General features: G+C 46.0%; 1 protein-coding gene across 1 annotated transcript in view; it reads left to right on the top strand.

Moving 5' to 3' along the window:
* Positions 1-16,147, top strand: part of LRRK1 (leucine rich repeat kinase 1) — a 72,212-nt gene that overhangs the window by 35,854 nt on the left and 20,211 nt on the right. The window contains exons 13-22 of the mRNA XM_066328245.1: positions 1,597-1,726; positions 2,256-2,368; positions 3,206-3,420; positions 5,316-5,480; positions 7,435-7,607; positions 9,557-9,677; positions 9,907-10,066; positions 10,721-10,997; positions 13,946-14,117; positions 15,506-15,669. Coding sequence (XP_066184342.1) covers positions 1,597-1,726; positions 2,256-2,368; positions 3,206-3,420; positions 5,316-5,480; positions 7,435-7,607; positions 9,557-9,677; positions 9,907-10,066; positions 10,721-10,997; positions 13,946-14,117; positions 15,506-15,669 — 1,690 coding nt within the window. The remainder of the gene's footprint in view (positions 1-1,596; positions 1,727-2,255; positions 2,369-3,205; positions 3,421-5,315; positions 5,481-7,434; positions 7,608-9,556; positions 9,678-9,906; positions 10,067-10,720; positions 10,998-13,945; positions 14,118-15,505; positions 15,670-16,147) is intronic.

The raw sequence follows: 16,147 nt of genomic DNA, 5'->3' as shown, positions 1-16,147 counted from the left end.
TTTGAGCTGAAGCCAGGGAAATCATAAATAACTCATGAATAAATAATTACAATTCATAAACACCTCGAGCTTGCTTCCAATATAGTACACTCCTTTCCACCTGGGACTCTTTGGTAAATTCAGGGTATTGCTGCTATTTTAGGAGTTTGCTCCTACGTGTCCGAGAGGGGCTAAATCTGTCTGTGCCTGGGTACCTACTGAAGAGCAACAATGCAAAGTTTAAGTCCAGCGATGAGCCAGAAAGGAAGTGAATTGCATCCATGAATAAACCTGCTGTACTCCTAAAATAATCCCAAAGATGATTTTTTAATTTGAAAGCTCAAAGGCAGACTGTGACACTGCCCACAGCAGACAGTCCTGTCATACGTATGAAACACCCCTGCAGACAGTGGTTCTCTATCTTGCTCCTTTTCTGATCACAGCTCAGGCTGGAAGTGCTGTTAATATTAGAACTGGGGAGTTTTCTCCTGAGGAAAATGTCTTCCATTTTCTTTCCCCTCTTTTTGGCTGAGTCCAATTACAGTTCCTCACGTCTTCTCTGTAAAGGAAGAAGATCTTGGTAGAAGTGGAACTGTCCCATCCCTTAGGAAGGGAGAGTCTTGCATCTCAGGAAGCTGCTTTGGTAGACCACGAGGGCAGCAGATGGTGCTGGTTGTACTTTCCTTAATCAGACTCCAAACCTGCCTGGTTTTTCTTCATTTCAGGATGCTCTTTGGTAGATAAATGTGACACCCTCAATACAGCAACATAATCCATGGCAGCTTTTTGTGCTGCTGTCCCAGGATCCATTTCTGGAGTAAAATAATGCTCTTTGGAACTTGCAGAGCTTCCCTTTGTTTGAACCTCTCCAGCAGCAGCAACTCAGCCATGCAGTTGATGCTCTTACTGCTTGGGTTGCTCCCAAAATACCCAAGATGCTCCTCAGGCATAGAGGAAGTTCCCTGAGTCCTTCTGTCTAAAACAGAACAGAGGAGCAAACAGCAGCATGTTTTAGAGGCAGCATAAGTCAGTCTGTCAGCTGCAGTTTGGGTTTTCTTCTCTGTTGTTACTGACTTTGATCCACCATAAATCACTGTGGGAGCCTGAATATAAATTCTGACTGGCTTCTGGCTTTTCTCTGGTAATATGGAAAAAACAGGGTGAGAACCAGCTGTGCCCTGGGTGTGCCCTTTCAGTGCCATGTTAAGAGCCAGTTGTGCCCATGGGATGCTCTCTCTCACACTTGTGCCAGCTGTTAGGCTGCAGGAGGGGCAGTTCACAAGGTATTACCATGTATTCAACAGCAGAAAATAAGGTGCCACTCATCCCCTGAGCTGTTTAGGCAAGCTTGGAGTTCCTCCCTCAGCACCCCATAAATCCTGGACACTGTCACCTTCCAGCACTGTGACTTTAGGACATCGAGATGTGAACATTGATGTTTGATTGTCACTGAAGGCCATTTGCTTTTCTGCTCTTGCTTGGTGGTGGCCCCTGCCAGTGGACATGACCTCATGTCCTGCCTGCAAAGTTCAGGTGAAGCTCTTGGTTCAGAGCCTTGATGCCTGTTTTGTTGTTCCTTTTTTTAAAGGTGCAATTTTTTTTCCTGTCTCATTCCAGGTCCTTTTTTGGAGTTTCCAGCATTTCTGAGTGATTCTCTGGAGGTTCTTTATCTCAACGACAATCAGCTGGACTCTGTCCCACAGTCCGTTTGCCTCCTGAAAGGTTTAACAGAGCTTTATTTAGGAAAGTAAGTCCATGTCCTGGAAAAGCTTTGCAGTCTTATTTCCATGTTGTTTTAGTGACCAGTCTTCTGTGGAGCCCCACCCCAGATGTCCAGTGCTTTTGAAGTCAGAAAACTGGAAATAGTCAGCCCCTTGTTAGAGCTGTGCCCATGGTTTAGATAAGGAGGAGGCTGGTTTTTTGATTTAAGGAAGATGATCTAATGCTTTGAATACAGGCCTGGGAATCTAATGTGCCTCTAGTTCATTCTGGCTTTTTGCTGTCAGTTTCTGTAGTGTTACATTCAATAACTCATCATTTTTGCCTTTATTTCCTCAACTATCCAGCGAAGATGATTACATTTGTCTGCCTCAGAGGATAAATTGAGGTTATGCATCACTTTTAGGATGGAAATTGCTGTTAAAGTGCTGAGTAGTCTTATTAAAATGTTAATGGAAGATTTCTGCAAGGATAGAATAGCACAATCTGAGAGTCCGTGAGAGCAGCTACTTGCACACAAAGCCTGGTTGTTGGTAGATTTATTTGTTTTTGTGCAGTAACCCTGGTATCCGAGAGCTTCCTCCAGAACTTGGACAGCTGGCTAATCTCTGGCAGCTGGATATCGAGGAACTAAATATCAGTAACGTTCCTGCAGAGATCAGAAAAGAGGGTAAGGCTGATGCTGTGTATTCTTTATTAAATTGACTGAACATGCAATAAAATCTCTTCCTTTCAATGGTCAAGAGCAGGAGCAGACAGTGAATGCCTGAGCCCCCGTGGGGTTAACTGGAATTGCACAGGGAAACTTCCTGCTCATATTTACAGATTTGATAGTCAGTGCTAAGCTCTGGCTGTAATGATCAATTTAAGACAGATGACAATTTAAAACGATGGCTTATAAATGCAGTATTTCATTTGCAGTATGCATAAATTCGGTGGCTTGCTTCCTGAGTGTGGATATTTTAGGATATTTAGATGGTCTCTCTAAAGACTGAAGTGTTTAGGATCAGCAGTCACAGTCCCATTGAAATGACTTTATTGTGAGCTGCTACGTTTTTGGATCTGTTACAATGCTGTCTTTTTTTTTTTTTTTTGGTGCATTTTAATTAGAAAATCCTGTGAGAACAAAGTTATTAGGAATTATTCCTGCTCCAGCAGTACGCCGTTGAAACCTCAATCTAACTTTAACTGGAAACATAAAAAAACCAGAGGGAAAAACTGAGTATTTTCCAACGCTGAATCAGTATTTTACATTTCCTTTCAGCTTCTGAAGCATAGGAGCCCCCAGAATTTCTCCTTACAGTGCTCCACTGTAAGGTCCCCCCAGAGCAGTGACCTTTCCCTGGGGTCTCTGTCTCAGGTTTGTCCTCTGGAGGTTTTTTCCTTTGTTCCCAGCCCACGAGGCGAGCCTGCAGGAGCTGAGGGGCAGTGTGTGTGCAGCAGTGGGGTGTGTGCTGTCCCTGGCAGGGGCAGTGCCTGCAGTCCCCAGCCCCTTGTCTCCCCCCAGGCCCCAAGACGGTGCTGGCGTATTTACGGGCGCAGCTGCGGCGGGCAGAGAAGTGCAAGCTGATGAAGATGATCGTGGTGGGCCCTCCCCGGCAGGGCAAGTCCACGCTGGTGGAGATCCTGCAGACGGGGAAGGTGCCCCAGATGATGCACAGCGATGCCACCATCCGCACCACAAAGTGGGAGCTCCCCAAGCCCGTGGGGCACAAGGCGAAGGTGAAAAGCGGTCAGAGATCTGCAGGGTCCATTTGGGATGAAGGAACAAGTCCTTTTTGCAAAGAACAGTTTGCATTGCCTCACAAGTGGCGTGGTTTTAGTCCCGTTGCAACTCTGTTTAATTTCCAGTTGGTACTTAGAGGGCAGGTCTGTTTTCCTGACTAACTAAAGAGAGTTGGCTAGGCCGAGATTCTGGCTTTTCCACCTCATGTGGACACTAATTTTGAGAGAGTGCTTTAAATCAGCTTCTCAGCAACAGATTGTCCTTTCAATTGGGACATCAGTACCTAAAGCTGGACTTCCTTGTTATCAGAACTGTCCTAGGTGGGGAATGTGGGTGGCAGGTGTGATCCAGGGATGTCTAAGGCCTATCTTAAACACCCGAATATCAGATGGCTCATTCTTGGAGTGTGTCATACTGAACTCATTTGGAGAGCACTGATTTAATCCAGGCATTTGTAGGTGGCCCTGTCCACTGCCTGCAGAGTAGCCCAGGGATTAGAGGATGCAGAATTGGTCCTGAGGTCTTGTCAGAGCTGAGGGGGTGCAAACACAATTCCACCTTCACAGATGTGAGCCATGACCACCAGATTGTTTTGGAAAGGGGGAAGGAACCTGCTGAGTTCAGCTGTTCCACAGCAAAGAGTGCCAGGGACAGAGACAGAAAAGAGCAACAGAGGCTGACTCCTTCAAGGGTAGACTTTGGTGGGAGAAGGGATTTGTGTCTTTTGTGTTGAAGAGCAGCTGAATAAAATGGAAGTGTAGACAGCACCAGAGACCTGGAGTGGGATCAAGACACTGAACGGGCTTTTGTCCCTATCTCTGAGTCTGTCTGTCCACACACACCCTCACAGCTGAAGGTCTTTTGGGTGAACAAAGCAGTCCTTGTGCTGGATAGGGCTTGGTTTCAACAATATGGAAGTTCTTCCAGCTGTTTTTTGGGAGACTTCACACGGATTGCACAGAATCAGAGCCCTGCTGAACTCTCAGAGGGTAACTTCCATGTGGGATCAGTCCCCTAAACAGAGCTCACTGGGTGTTCCGTGATGCTCTGAGGATGGTAGCTGGAGGAAGGTTTGGTTTTGTGTTCAGTCTCAGAGTTTTTGACTCTCCAGGGCCAAGTGATTTAGGGACAGAGCTTTCCAGGTATGCAGGTACTTCCTGCTGCAACTGGGAGCCTGGATGCCATTGAAGCAGAGAGCCAGGCTCTCTTGTGCTGTCATGAGGCTGCACAGAGGAATGGATGCAGGGATACTGGGAAGGGAGCCAGAGCTGGAGAGGCCTCCATTTAAGCATTCCCCAGAAATCAGTGGGTCTGGATCACAGCAACTGTGGTTCTGGCCCGTCTCTGGCGTGGCACAGCCGTCAGAAGCCTGGGAGCAACGTGTAGGAGGTGTTTATGGAAGGCCTGAGAAGCTTCCCATCTCCTGAGCATCTCCATTCTGCTTGGCTCAGCTCAGTCTGAGCTCAGTGGAAGTGATTTCAGCAGGGGTTTCCTGTTCCCCACAGCAGTGGCAGATAAGCAGCTTCAATGGTCTTGTCAAGCGTGGCACAGGCAAAGATGAAACAGTTTCTATTACAAATGCAGTGAAATGCAGGGCTCAGAATGAGACCCTTGTTTGTACTGGAGAATCCACAGCATTAACTGGAGTTTTACCAGCATCAAGGGCACCTCTATCGTTTTAGCAGCAAGTAATTAGTCTTGATTTCCTGTGGGGAAGTGGTAGCCATGCTTAACAATTGCTTGTTGATTTATCTTTCCTGGAGGCACAATTAGGACATTGAACCCCTTCTTGTGTCATACATTATGCAGGCGTAGGTTTATGCTTCAGCTATTATCTCCCAGTGATTTACTGCCACGGTTTGATTTGAACACTTCTCTTTTGTCTAAGTAGGTTGATTCAGTGGAGTTCAATGTCTGGGATATCGGAGGCCCAGCGAGCATGTCTACAGTCAATCAGTGTTTCTTCACAGACAAAGCATTGTACATAGTGGTCTGGAACTTGGCACTGGGGGAAGAAGCTGTGGCAAACTTACAGTTCTGGTTGCTGAACATTGAGGTAAGAAGTCACTGGTGGGCTCTGGGATATCTATTTATCAAGTAGCAGCTCAGCACGCAGATATGTGATATTGCAGATTCTTTTTGCTCTGCTTTTAAAAGCTCCCCAAGCTATGAATTTTGCACAGCATTTGGAATTCATTTTCCATTACGCTGTAGGCGTATCACTATATTTAATGGTTTAAATTTATCATTTGCTTTGTTCTCCCTCACACACAGCCGAGAATGAAACAAAAGCTGATTTATAAACCCTTGCTAAGTAAGGCTGAACATACTTATTTTGGAATTAGTGTTTGACCACACTGTGCTCCAAGGGGGGTTTGAAGCGTTTTCTTTCTTGTGTGGGTTAGACACACATTAGTCTTGAGGTTATATTTTTAACACTTTAGATTCAGGTAAGCTAGAGAGTATTTCCAAACCAGCTCTCATTTAGACTCAGAGCTGCAGTGAATTCGTTGCTGTGGATTGATTTTTGTAACACTATGTTCATAATTGTTTGTAACTCTTCAGTATCTGACAACTGTTTTAACATGAAATACACAAAAATGAGTGCCTTTCAAAAAACAAACACCTCGTAATTATCAAAATATTAATGGTCAGCAGCAATCAAAAACCCAAACTAGGTAACAAAGATGAAAGGAAAATTACTGTATTTCAAAAAAATATGATGTCCTTAATACATCCCAGCAAGCACATAGTAACATCAGGAAAAAATGCAGAGGAATAGGATCATGGTGGTTAAAAGAAGGGAAAAATGAAGAGACTACTCTGTGTAGTTGTGATGGGGAAAGAAGAAAACCACAAGAGAGTCTTTGTTCGTGATCCTTCACAATAGAATTAGGAGAGAACAAGTGAAAATGTAGCTTTGAAGCAAACAATGGGAAATATCTTGAACACACTGGATGACTAACCTGTGGAATTCACTGGAAATACAGTGGGCTGGGGGTACCAGAAATTGGAAAGACAAACTGGTGAATAAAAACTCCATCAAGTGCTGTTAATTCCGAGACCCTCCCTCGTGCTGAGGAAGTCAGTGAGCTGCAGGCTGCTGGGTACTGGGAGAACACACTGGGGAACATCTCTCCGTCCTACCCTGTGCTCTCCATGAGCCTCCAGGCAGCAGCAGACTGGCCGTGGGATCCTTCGGTGTGGCTCGGTGCAGCCACCACTCCTGGGGTTGTTTGGTGTCACTCAGGTTGGGAGGTTTCATTGGGCATCAAAGGAGGGAAATGGATTGTCTGCAAAGAAGGAGATCTTTCTGTCTCTGGATATTCTTCCATGGTCAAAGTCACTTGGATGGGCAAATGATCCCTGCGTAAGCCTGTGCAATCCCGTTGTATTTGGCAGCATTTTCCCTGAGATCTGGATACATTCCAGGCTCGTAATAAAGTCATGGAAGGGTTGGAAGAAACCACGAAGTCACCTAATCCATTCCTTTGCTCTGATTCAGGATTAAGTAGATTGAGACTTCTAGAAGTTTATCTCATCTCTCCATGAAATTACTAGTCTGGTCCTATGAAAATTACTAATCCTATGAAAAAGTTTGTGTGACTTCCCCAGGTATCCATTCCAGACTGTAACTAGCCTTTTTCAGGATGTCAGATCTTTTGGCTGCAGGTTAAGTTAACTTTGTCTGGGCAGACATGCTTCTCCTCTTTATTTCACTAACTCACAGCAACTTTGTGTTAAACCCTGATGCAGAAAGCCAAAGTGGCAGTTTCCTGCTCTGCAGCAGCAGCAGATGATTAAGCCATGCTCTGCAGAGCTTCTGTAGTACCCAGATCACTTGTAGCTCTTGTCAAGCTGCCACGACAGGTAGCCTTTATTTTATAAATATATATATATATATTCCATTTTATTAATATGTGTGACTCTCTCTTCTTAAATATTACACTTTTCACCTGTCCTCACTGATGTAATCTGAATGAGGTCACTGTCAGGGTTTCCTCTTGCAGGCCAAGGCTCCAAACTCAGTGGTGTTGGTGGTGGGAACACACCTTGATCTGATTGAGACGAAATTCCGTGTGGAGAGGATAGCAACCCTGAGGGCATATGTCCTGGCTCTGTGTCGGTCTCCTTCTGGATCCAGAGCAACTGGCTTCCCAGATATCACCTTCAAGCACCTGCAGTGAGTACTTGTGCCTTTGTGAAGTTCAGTCACTCACTCTTTCATTTTATGACACTTTTAACAATTTTGAGATACTTGATCTCCTTGGCAACGGAACCAATTTAGAGACTCGTCAGCGTTGCATTTCATCTATTTTTGACTGAGATAATGTATTATAATGAGAGAGAAGGTCAGTGTTGCTCAGGGGGCTGATGATGAGTCTGAGAGCTGGAAGCTCCAAAGTCATGACCTTGACCAGCCTGTTTACTGCTCCCCCTTCACTCAGGTTTCTCACTGTTTAATGGTGACACATTAGTCACGAGGGGAGAAGGTGCAGATTGACTAATTAATGCTGTGGGAGCGTGACTGTCACAGGGTGGGTGCCAGGGGCTTTGCTGAGGGGAGGCTGTGGGTGGTACCTGACGTGGGAACACGGCTCACGTGGCACCGTTGGCTGGGCAAGGAGGAGTCAGTCCCCTGGCAGTCCAAACCTGTGCCATCCATGCCCAGGTGTCACAGCAGAGGGCAGGGGCTGCCTAGGACATGGTGTCACTCAGGCTGCACAGTCTGACACTGCTCCACGAGAATGCCCTTGGGAAGAGAAGGCTCCTCAGTCTGGGAATGAGGCGTGCCTGTGAGCCAGGGGCTGAACATGGATGCAGCAGCCTGGCACCAAACCACGTGAAAATGCCTCTGCCCTGGGGCAAGAGCAGGTGGCAGCTGGCAAGTGAGGAAGGGCCCTGTGATGTCCCCAGCACTTCCCATCTGCTGCCTGGCAAAGGCATCAGCCGACCTCCCACACGCTGCTTTGCAGGCACTGTCAGGCATCCCAGGCACTGTCAGGCATCCCAGCCAGCATTAGAAGGAGCACCAGGGACCCACTGTGAGGCTCAAAGAGTGAGAAGGAGAAAGCTTTTGTGTTTGTGTCACCTCAAGCCTCTTTTCCCATCACCTCAGAGCATCACAACACAATCTCGATCCTTCTTTCTCAAGGGGACTTTCTTTCACCCTGAGAGGCATCCTGAGCATTTCTCTTCAGCTTCCTTTCCCCTTGCATTTCTTCCCAGCCTGATTTCATACCTCCTTCCTCCTGTGCCTCTCCACACCTCATCATCCACCTGGAATATGCATAGTATTAGGCTCCAGGGCTGGAGGAGTGTGAGGAGTGTGAAATCCTTGTGTGGGTGACCCTGGGGGCTTCCATCAGTGGTCAAGGTCATCCAGCATCCCAGTGAGTTGCACACTTCCCGGTGCCATGCAGGGCTGAGGTTTAAGATAAAGCATATTTCACTAGAGAAGGATTTTCTGTCTGCCATGGGGACGTGTGTAGGATCAGTTAGAAAGACCCTTTGTTGGGGAAAGTGGAATAGAACTGTTCTTATCCAGCCCACAAAAAGATAACTAGTAGGAGTTGAAGAGAGCAGGTATTTAGCTGTTAAAGAGATAATGAAGGCCAGCTTTTAGGATCTAAGCATCAATTCCCAGATTGCAGGACCCAGCTGATCAAGGACCGGAATGAGGGTGGGAAAAGGTGTCTGGTAGTCATCATCCTGCCTCTTTGATCTGAGTCAGGGAGGACTGGACTTGTCTCCAGAGGCTGCTGGGGCAGAGTTTTCCTCCTCCCCACAGCCCCTTCCAGGATGTGTGTGGCTCTGCAGGGACAGAGGGGGATGACTTTGGTCAGGCTGCCAGAGATGTCCCCAGACATGACAGTGCACAGGGGATGGACAGCAGTGCAGTGAGTGAAACAGGCAGAGCAGAGCTTGGACTAATACAGATGTGGCCTAATACATCTTTTCCAGGCCTCTCTGTGTTCTCTCCAAAGTATTCTAAAAATACTCACTGACAGCCTTCCTCCCATTCAGCTGACACAGGAAATTTAAAGTCAGTGATAAGGGAAAGTGAGCCTGGAAGGGAAGCCAATGTGCTGATAAGGTTTGATAACCTTCTCCCTTGCATGACTTTTGCAGTGAGCTCTCGTGTAAGACTCTGGAAGGCCTCGAGGGACTGCGGCAGCTGATTTTTCATGTCACTTGCAACATGAAGGATGTCGGCAGCTCCATTTGCTCCCAGAAACTTGCAGGGAGATTGGTGAGAGCTGGGCTGTCTTGATGTCCCTTACCAAAGCAGGGCTTCTGGGGGGCTTGGGGGGTGAACTTCAGGAGTTATTGATGGATGCAGGAGCCATGTGAATATTTAAGGTGGCAATCTGGCTTTGGGAAAAGACAGCAGTAAAAGATCCCTGTGAAGGGAAGATGGCAGCCAGTTCATCCCTCACTGGCTGATACTCATCCTGCTGGTTTTCTCACGTGGCTTGCAGATACCGAGGAGTTACCTCAGCCTTCAAGAAGCTGTCCTTGCAGAACAGCATAGAAGAAGTCAAAATGATGATGTGCAGTATTTAACAGACAGACAAATAGAGCTGATGATTGAGCAAACACCTGGAAATGATATCAAAGACTATGAAGACTTACAAACTGGTAGGTCAGAGCTGACCAGTAGTTTCTTGGAAATTAGTATGTATGTTCAATTGAAATATTCCACAAGCAGTAAATCCAAGTTACACCAGTGTAGAGGTCACTGGGACTTCGAGGACACGACTGGAATTTTTCTAAGGTGGTCTGAGGTTACTGATTTCTTTTTTTTTTTTTTTTCTCTTTTTTTTTTTTTTTTTTTTTTTTTTTTTTTTTTTTTTTTTTTTTTTTTTTTTTTTTTTTTTTTTTACAAGCTGTGTCTCATTTCTAGTCTGCAGAAAACTGCATTTCTAGTCTGTGTAGAGTGAGGGTTGCCATAGTTTCAAGTCTGGCTTCTCTGTAGGACCCCAATCTTGTGATCTTTACGGAGACCTTGCTCTGCAGGAGGCAGGGAGAGCCCTTCCCTGTGAGGATGGCAGGAGGAGGGTGAAGGGGAGGTGTCATGGGGACAGAAACACTGGCTGTGAAAGAAGTGAGATGTGGGTTTTACAAGTGGAGTGTCAGATAGCAGCACTCCTCAGATAGATGTTACTCTCTTGGCTTGGCTGTGTGCTGGCTGTATCTGGAATGCATAAAACTGCCTCACAGTCTTACTCTTCTGCACTGTGGTCTCCTAATCCTGGTCTGTTGCTAATCCCCAATTCTTTACTTTTTTTGCAGCCATTAATTTTCTCATAGAAACAGGGACACTACTGCACTTCCCAGACACGAGCCACGGCCTGAGGAACCTCTACTTCCTTGACCCTGTCTGGCTCTCCGAGTGTCTACAGAGGATTTTCAACATCAAGAGCTCCAAGTCTGTAGCTAAGAATGGAGTCATCAGAGCAGAGGACCTCAGGATGCTGCTGGTTGGGACAGGTTTCACCGAGCAGACTGAAGAGCAGTACTTCCAGTTCTTGGCCAAGTTTGAGATCGCCCTGCCTGTGGCCAATAACAGGTATGTTGATAATTAGAGAGGCTTAGTCAGGCTGGAGAAAAACAGCAATTTAGTCAGTGGATATTAGCAGGCTTTGCCACTCTAAGTGGTTGTCTTGACAGGGCTCTTGTGCTGAGAAAATATCTGAGAGCATTCAGCAGTGTCATGGAAGGCACCCATCCATTTGGGCTGTATTTCCTGAACTGAGCATCCTCTGGGCCAAACCAGCCCGTGTGAAAGCTTTCCCAGAGCAGTCTTTGTCCACTGGGCGCATTGAGGCTGGTGACAGGCTCAGCCACCAGCCCGGAGGGGCAGTGACACTGCTGGGGATGTGGCCACGAGCAGGTGGAAGCTGTAAGGGCTCAGCCGGCGCAGCTGCAGCCCAGAGAGGATGTGAGGCCACTGCTGCCAGGCCTGAAATATAGATGGGCTGGAGTCATCTGTTTCCAGTGAAAGATCCTCACTTCAGTGTGGCAGAAAACTTCGGGTAATCAATAATTGTGTCAGCCCTGAAAGCAGCAGCATTTTATTCCTGGTGAAATCAGGAGAGCGTAGCTGCAGCAGGATTTACTTGGTTTTTAACCTCAATAGGTGTTGATCAATAGTTTTCCTAGAAATGGTCTAAGAAACCCCATTCTCTTTAAATGTTAATGAGTCCTCCTCCCCTCTGCCCCCCAGTCCCTTTTCCTCTGGGCAGAGTTCCCTGCGATTTTTCTCTCTCCCATCTGCTTGGCGACAGCCTGTTGTTGGGCTAGCGGTGAGACCAGAGCTGTGTTGCACTTTTGATGTGGCATTTGCATTTCACTTCCTTGCCCTCGCAGGACAGCGCGGCTGCATCGCCCTGAGCCTCTGGGGAGCTCTGAATGCCAGCACAAGTGCAGCATTCTCTGGGCTGTCATTATGCCTGTCACTTACCCAGTCCCGGATGCCAACAAATTTTCTCAGGCTTAACACAGATAAAGCAGCAATGTTTCTGCTCAGTCCAAAATGCCTTTTGGACTCCTTGTCACTATCTGCCATTTTTCACCAAGGCAATTACATTGTCTGTGCCTCGGGAACAAGGGAACTGCTTTTTCGTGGCCTGCCCAATGTTTTTCTGAGCGATCCAAGCCACATTAGCAGAATATTCTTCCCACTGATGGGCTGTAGCTATAGCAGGTTGGATTAATTTAATGTACTAGCCAGACACAGAGCAGTTATTTGTTACTGTGCTGCTGCAATTATTGTCTAGATTGCCAGATAGGGTTTCTGTGCAGTCAGTAGAGAAAGCAGCTGCCAGTTTCTGTTCTGAAAGGGTGGATGGGGGCATGTTTCACATATTTTCAAAATTTGCATTGGCTGTTGTTCAAGAGCGTCGAATCACCATCTGTGTTATAATCCACTAGATAGTGTGGCCCAGAAGGGCCTCGCTGGCCCTTCTTACACTCCTAAACCTTTTCTTGGATGTGCTGGGGGAAATTTATTGGCTCTCTGATGAGGCATCCACTACTTTTGTAGAGCAAGAAGTTAGTTTAGTTTGTTGCACTCCGCTTTTCTGCCTAAGGTGCATGTAACTCAGCTGTGTTCTGCTTCTTTAAATAAAGTTAAAAGCATGACCATTCTTACTGTAATTTATAATTGAAACTTTTGCCCGTTTTACATTCCAAAGATGTTTCGTGAAACAGATAATTTGATCATGTAATATGTCATCACGTGTGACATATGGAGAGAGCTGTTGTCTAATGATGGCTGTGTTTTCTGAGCTGATATTTCAGATTTTACAGAATTCTGCAGCTGCTAGAGAGAAAACATGAGAGGCTTTAAAGCAGTGGATTCTGACCCAGCATTAGTTCTGGTTGTGTCTAGTCCCTGCCAGTGTTATTTTGGTCAGGTCTCTTGGCCATGTGCCTTGTTTCTGTCATCGTGCCCATCAACGAGCCCCAGATGCCAACACATTTTCTCAGGCTCAACACTGATAAAACAGCAGTGTGTCTGCTTATAAGCAAATAACATTTTAGACTGTACAGGCGTCCTGGGATGTGTTTGGTACAGAAGAGTATCACTGACAAGAGATTTACTGGCGAGTATTGAAAGCCATAAGCTCATGGTTTTCAAAACAGTTGCTGTGTTCCAGGACGTTTAACTTCCCAAATATGAAAGATCAGGACAAATGAATATTCTGGGCTTACTGGGAGATCTGCAAATTATTTGAAAACGTTGTGGACCCCTACAGCAGCATAACTCGGTTACTGCTGACTGGTCAGGCACAGATAACATCAGGTCTCCTTCACACTTGGGCAAAGTAGCTAATAATCTGATTGCAGAGGAGTCTGAGCTAGACGAGTGATTTCTCTGCTGGCAACAGCCTGGCAAAGGGAACTCTTGCTTTAGGGGTTTGTCAGGGATGTGGAAGGGATCCACCAGCTGCAGGATGGAGCAGGAGGAGTCCCTGTCATGCTGACCCATGAGGTGCTTTCATGCTGGGGCATGGTTGAGGCAGAGCAACCCAATCCTCCAGCCTGGAACTGTTTTCCCCCACTTCTGGGCTTACAGAACCTGAGCTGCTGGAGGTTTGTTTTTGCACTGACCTCCTGTTCCACAGCTGTAATTCCCTGCTTACTACCAGGGCAGCGTAGTACAAAAAAAAAAAAAAAAAAAAGAGTCCAGACATCACAGCTGTTCTGATGACTCTCAATATTTTAATGCATTTAATTTGTGAGTACACAAATGCTCATTACATCAATTTTAGCCCTTTCCAATAGCCCTGGCTGAATTATGTAATGTCTGTTTTGCCTCTGCTTGCTTCCATAGTGTAAATTAATTTCTCCATGTATTGCTGCAGCGCTTTAGTCTAAAAGCTTTTTTATATGCAGTAGGCTGTGCCATTAAAAATCTCTTTGGAGCCTGAATCGCCCTATTATCTGGTAACAATGTACTCACTGTTAAAAGCTGTAGCTAAAATCTGAGCTGTTGAACTTGATGTGTTTCAGCTACCTCCTCCCTCATCTGCTTCCCACCAAGCCGGCGTTAGATATCCACGGGCTCTGCCACCAGACCACAAACACGGTCCAGAGGGTCTTCAAGATGAGTTTTGTCCCTGTTGGCTTTTGGCAGAGGTTCATAGCCCGGATGTTAATTAGCCTGGCAGAGATGGACCTCCAGGTAGGTTACTGTGTCTGTCTGCAAACAAAAGCAGACAGCTAAAGTGGTTCAGTGTAAGTGGGATGTCTCTTCACATCCCGCTCGCTTCTGTCACAGACTTCAGAAACATTATTTGAGTAAACAGGGAGGGACGAGGCTCTGCGCTGAAAGTCTGATTCTGTTTTTACAGTAGGTGTCATTGAGAACAACCAATTGGCACTGGGGGAGAAAATCTGAGTTCTCTACAGCCACTTTATAACGTGATCCCCCTGGAAGGTCTCAGTTCCTGCAGCATCTTCCGATTACAAGTAATTGGAGTTCTGCCTGCAGCTCTTGTCCATGACCATTCCACCAGGCCAGACTCCCTCATGGCTTTGCCAGAGGAGATCTTGAATAGCTCCAGCAAAGCCAAATATCTGAATCTCTATGGGTTTAAATGGGAAGAAAATTACAGGACTGTTGCCTTCATGAGGCACCCTGTTAGTGCAAGTGCTATGAGTGGCATTAAAATAATGTTTGCAAGGTTCTGAGAGCCAGGTGAATTCTAATGTTGTTGCAGACATGTTTGCAGCAGTTTCTCTCTGAAACTGCAGTAAATACCTGCAAAATATTTATAGTACTGCTGTGGTATCTCCTTAGCAGCTCTCCATTAAACTGTGCTCTGTCAGTGATGTACAGAACATGGAAAACATGATACCTGTTTTTGGAAGTTCCTCTGTGTTCCAGGCTTCTCAAACCGTGTAATAACTTTACCTCTTTTAATGGGCTGTCTTGGCAGCCCCTTGCTTACATCCTCCTGGGCACTACATAGTCCTAGAGCACCTTTCCTAGGGGCTTCATCCAGTTCCTCATGAAGGGAGTGGAAAACATGCCAGGCGTCAGATCTGTCTGCAGGCAAATAAATGTTGGAGCAATGAGTAGAGCGGAGTCCTGCAGATTAACTTCTTGGTTTTAAAACAGAAATACATTTTGCTCTAAGTGCTGGATTGAAGTGTCTTGGAGAGGAGCCATCTTCCTCCCACTAAAACAGGTGGAAAAGTTAACTCTCTGCATTGAGGGCAGACTTCATAATTCACTAGAACATTCAGTACTTTGGGTTTATAAGACTTTCGTGAATGCAGAATAAATACAGCAAATGTCACAGTTATAGAATTAGCTTTGTGCACTGATACGAAATTGTTCTTTTTTGAGTGGCACGAAAATGATTTCCACTGTGGAAAAATCAATTTTACCACATGTATTTCCATTCCATCGCAAAATTTTATATGAGCACAAGTCACTTTTACTGGAAAAGGTGCAACAGCACCTGTGAAAGCCAAAAAAAGAAATCACTTTCCTGCTTGATTAAAACATCCTTATGAGAAACTTCAGCAGTTTTAACGATTTTCGTGCTTTTCTACTTGTTTCAGCTCTTTGAAAACAAGAAGAACACTAAGACAAGGAACAAAAAGGTGACCATCTACAGCTTCACAGGCACCCAAAGGAACCGCTGCAGCACATTCCGAGTCAAAAGGACTCACACTGTTTACTGGCAGGAAGGTCTGTTCGTTACCTTTGATGGAGGCTATCTTAGGTAATTTGTGTTCATGATGCAGCATGTGTGACAGGGGACTAATAGTGTGTATGAAACACATCACAGCTGAATGGAGATGAATGGGCCTGACCCAGGCCGTGTGCTCACTCATCAGGAGAAGAGGAGGCTCTCCTAATGGACGTAACTCATCTGGTAACAATTGCTGATAAAATGATGAATGACTGATTATTTGGCAGGTCTGAGTGTATCAGCCTTATCTGTTATTGCAGCCACAAATTGAAAGAGGCCTGAGAACAGAAAGTGAAATTCAGAGCGGGGCTCTGGCAGCTTGAAATCGTGCATTTTTGCATGCAGAGATTTCCTTACCTCAGTGAGTTTTCCACTGAATCCTGAAACTTCACCACTGCGTGGCTGTAATCCAGGTCAATGGAGGTGCTTCTGTGCAGCAGGAACTGTGGACAAGTGCCTCAACCTGGCCAAGGCAGAATGTCTGCTGGCTGCAAGCCTGGGGAAAACC

The sequence above is a fragment of the Sylvia atricapilla genome, chromosome 13, assembly GCF_009819655.1.
Source record: "Sylvia atricapilla isolate bSylAtr1 chromosome 13, bSylAtr1.pri, whole genome shotgun sequence".
In the NCBI taxonomy this organism is placed as follows: domain Eukaryota; kingdom Metazoa; phylum Chordata; class Aves; order Passeriformes; family Sylviidae; genus Sylvia; species Sylvia atricapilla.
This window is presented reverse-complemented; position numbering and strand designations above follow the sequence as displayed.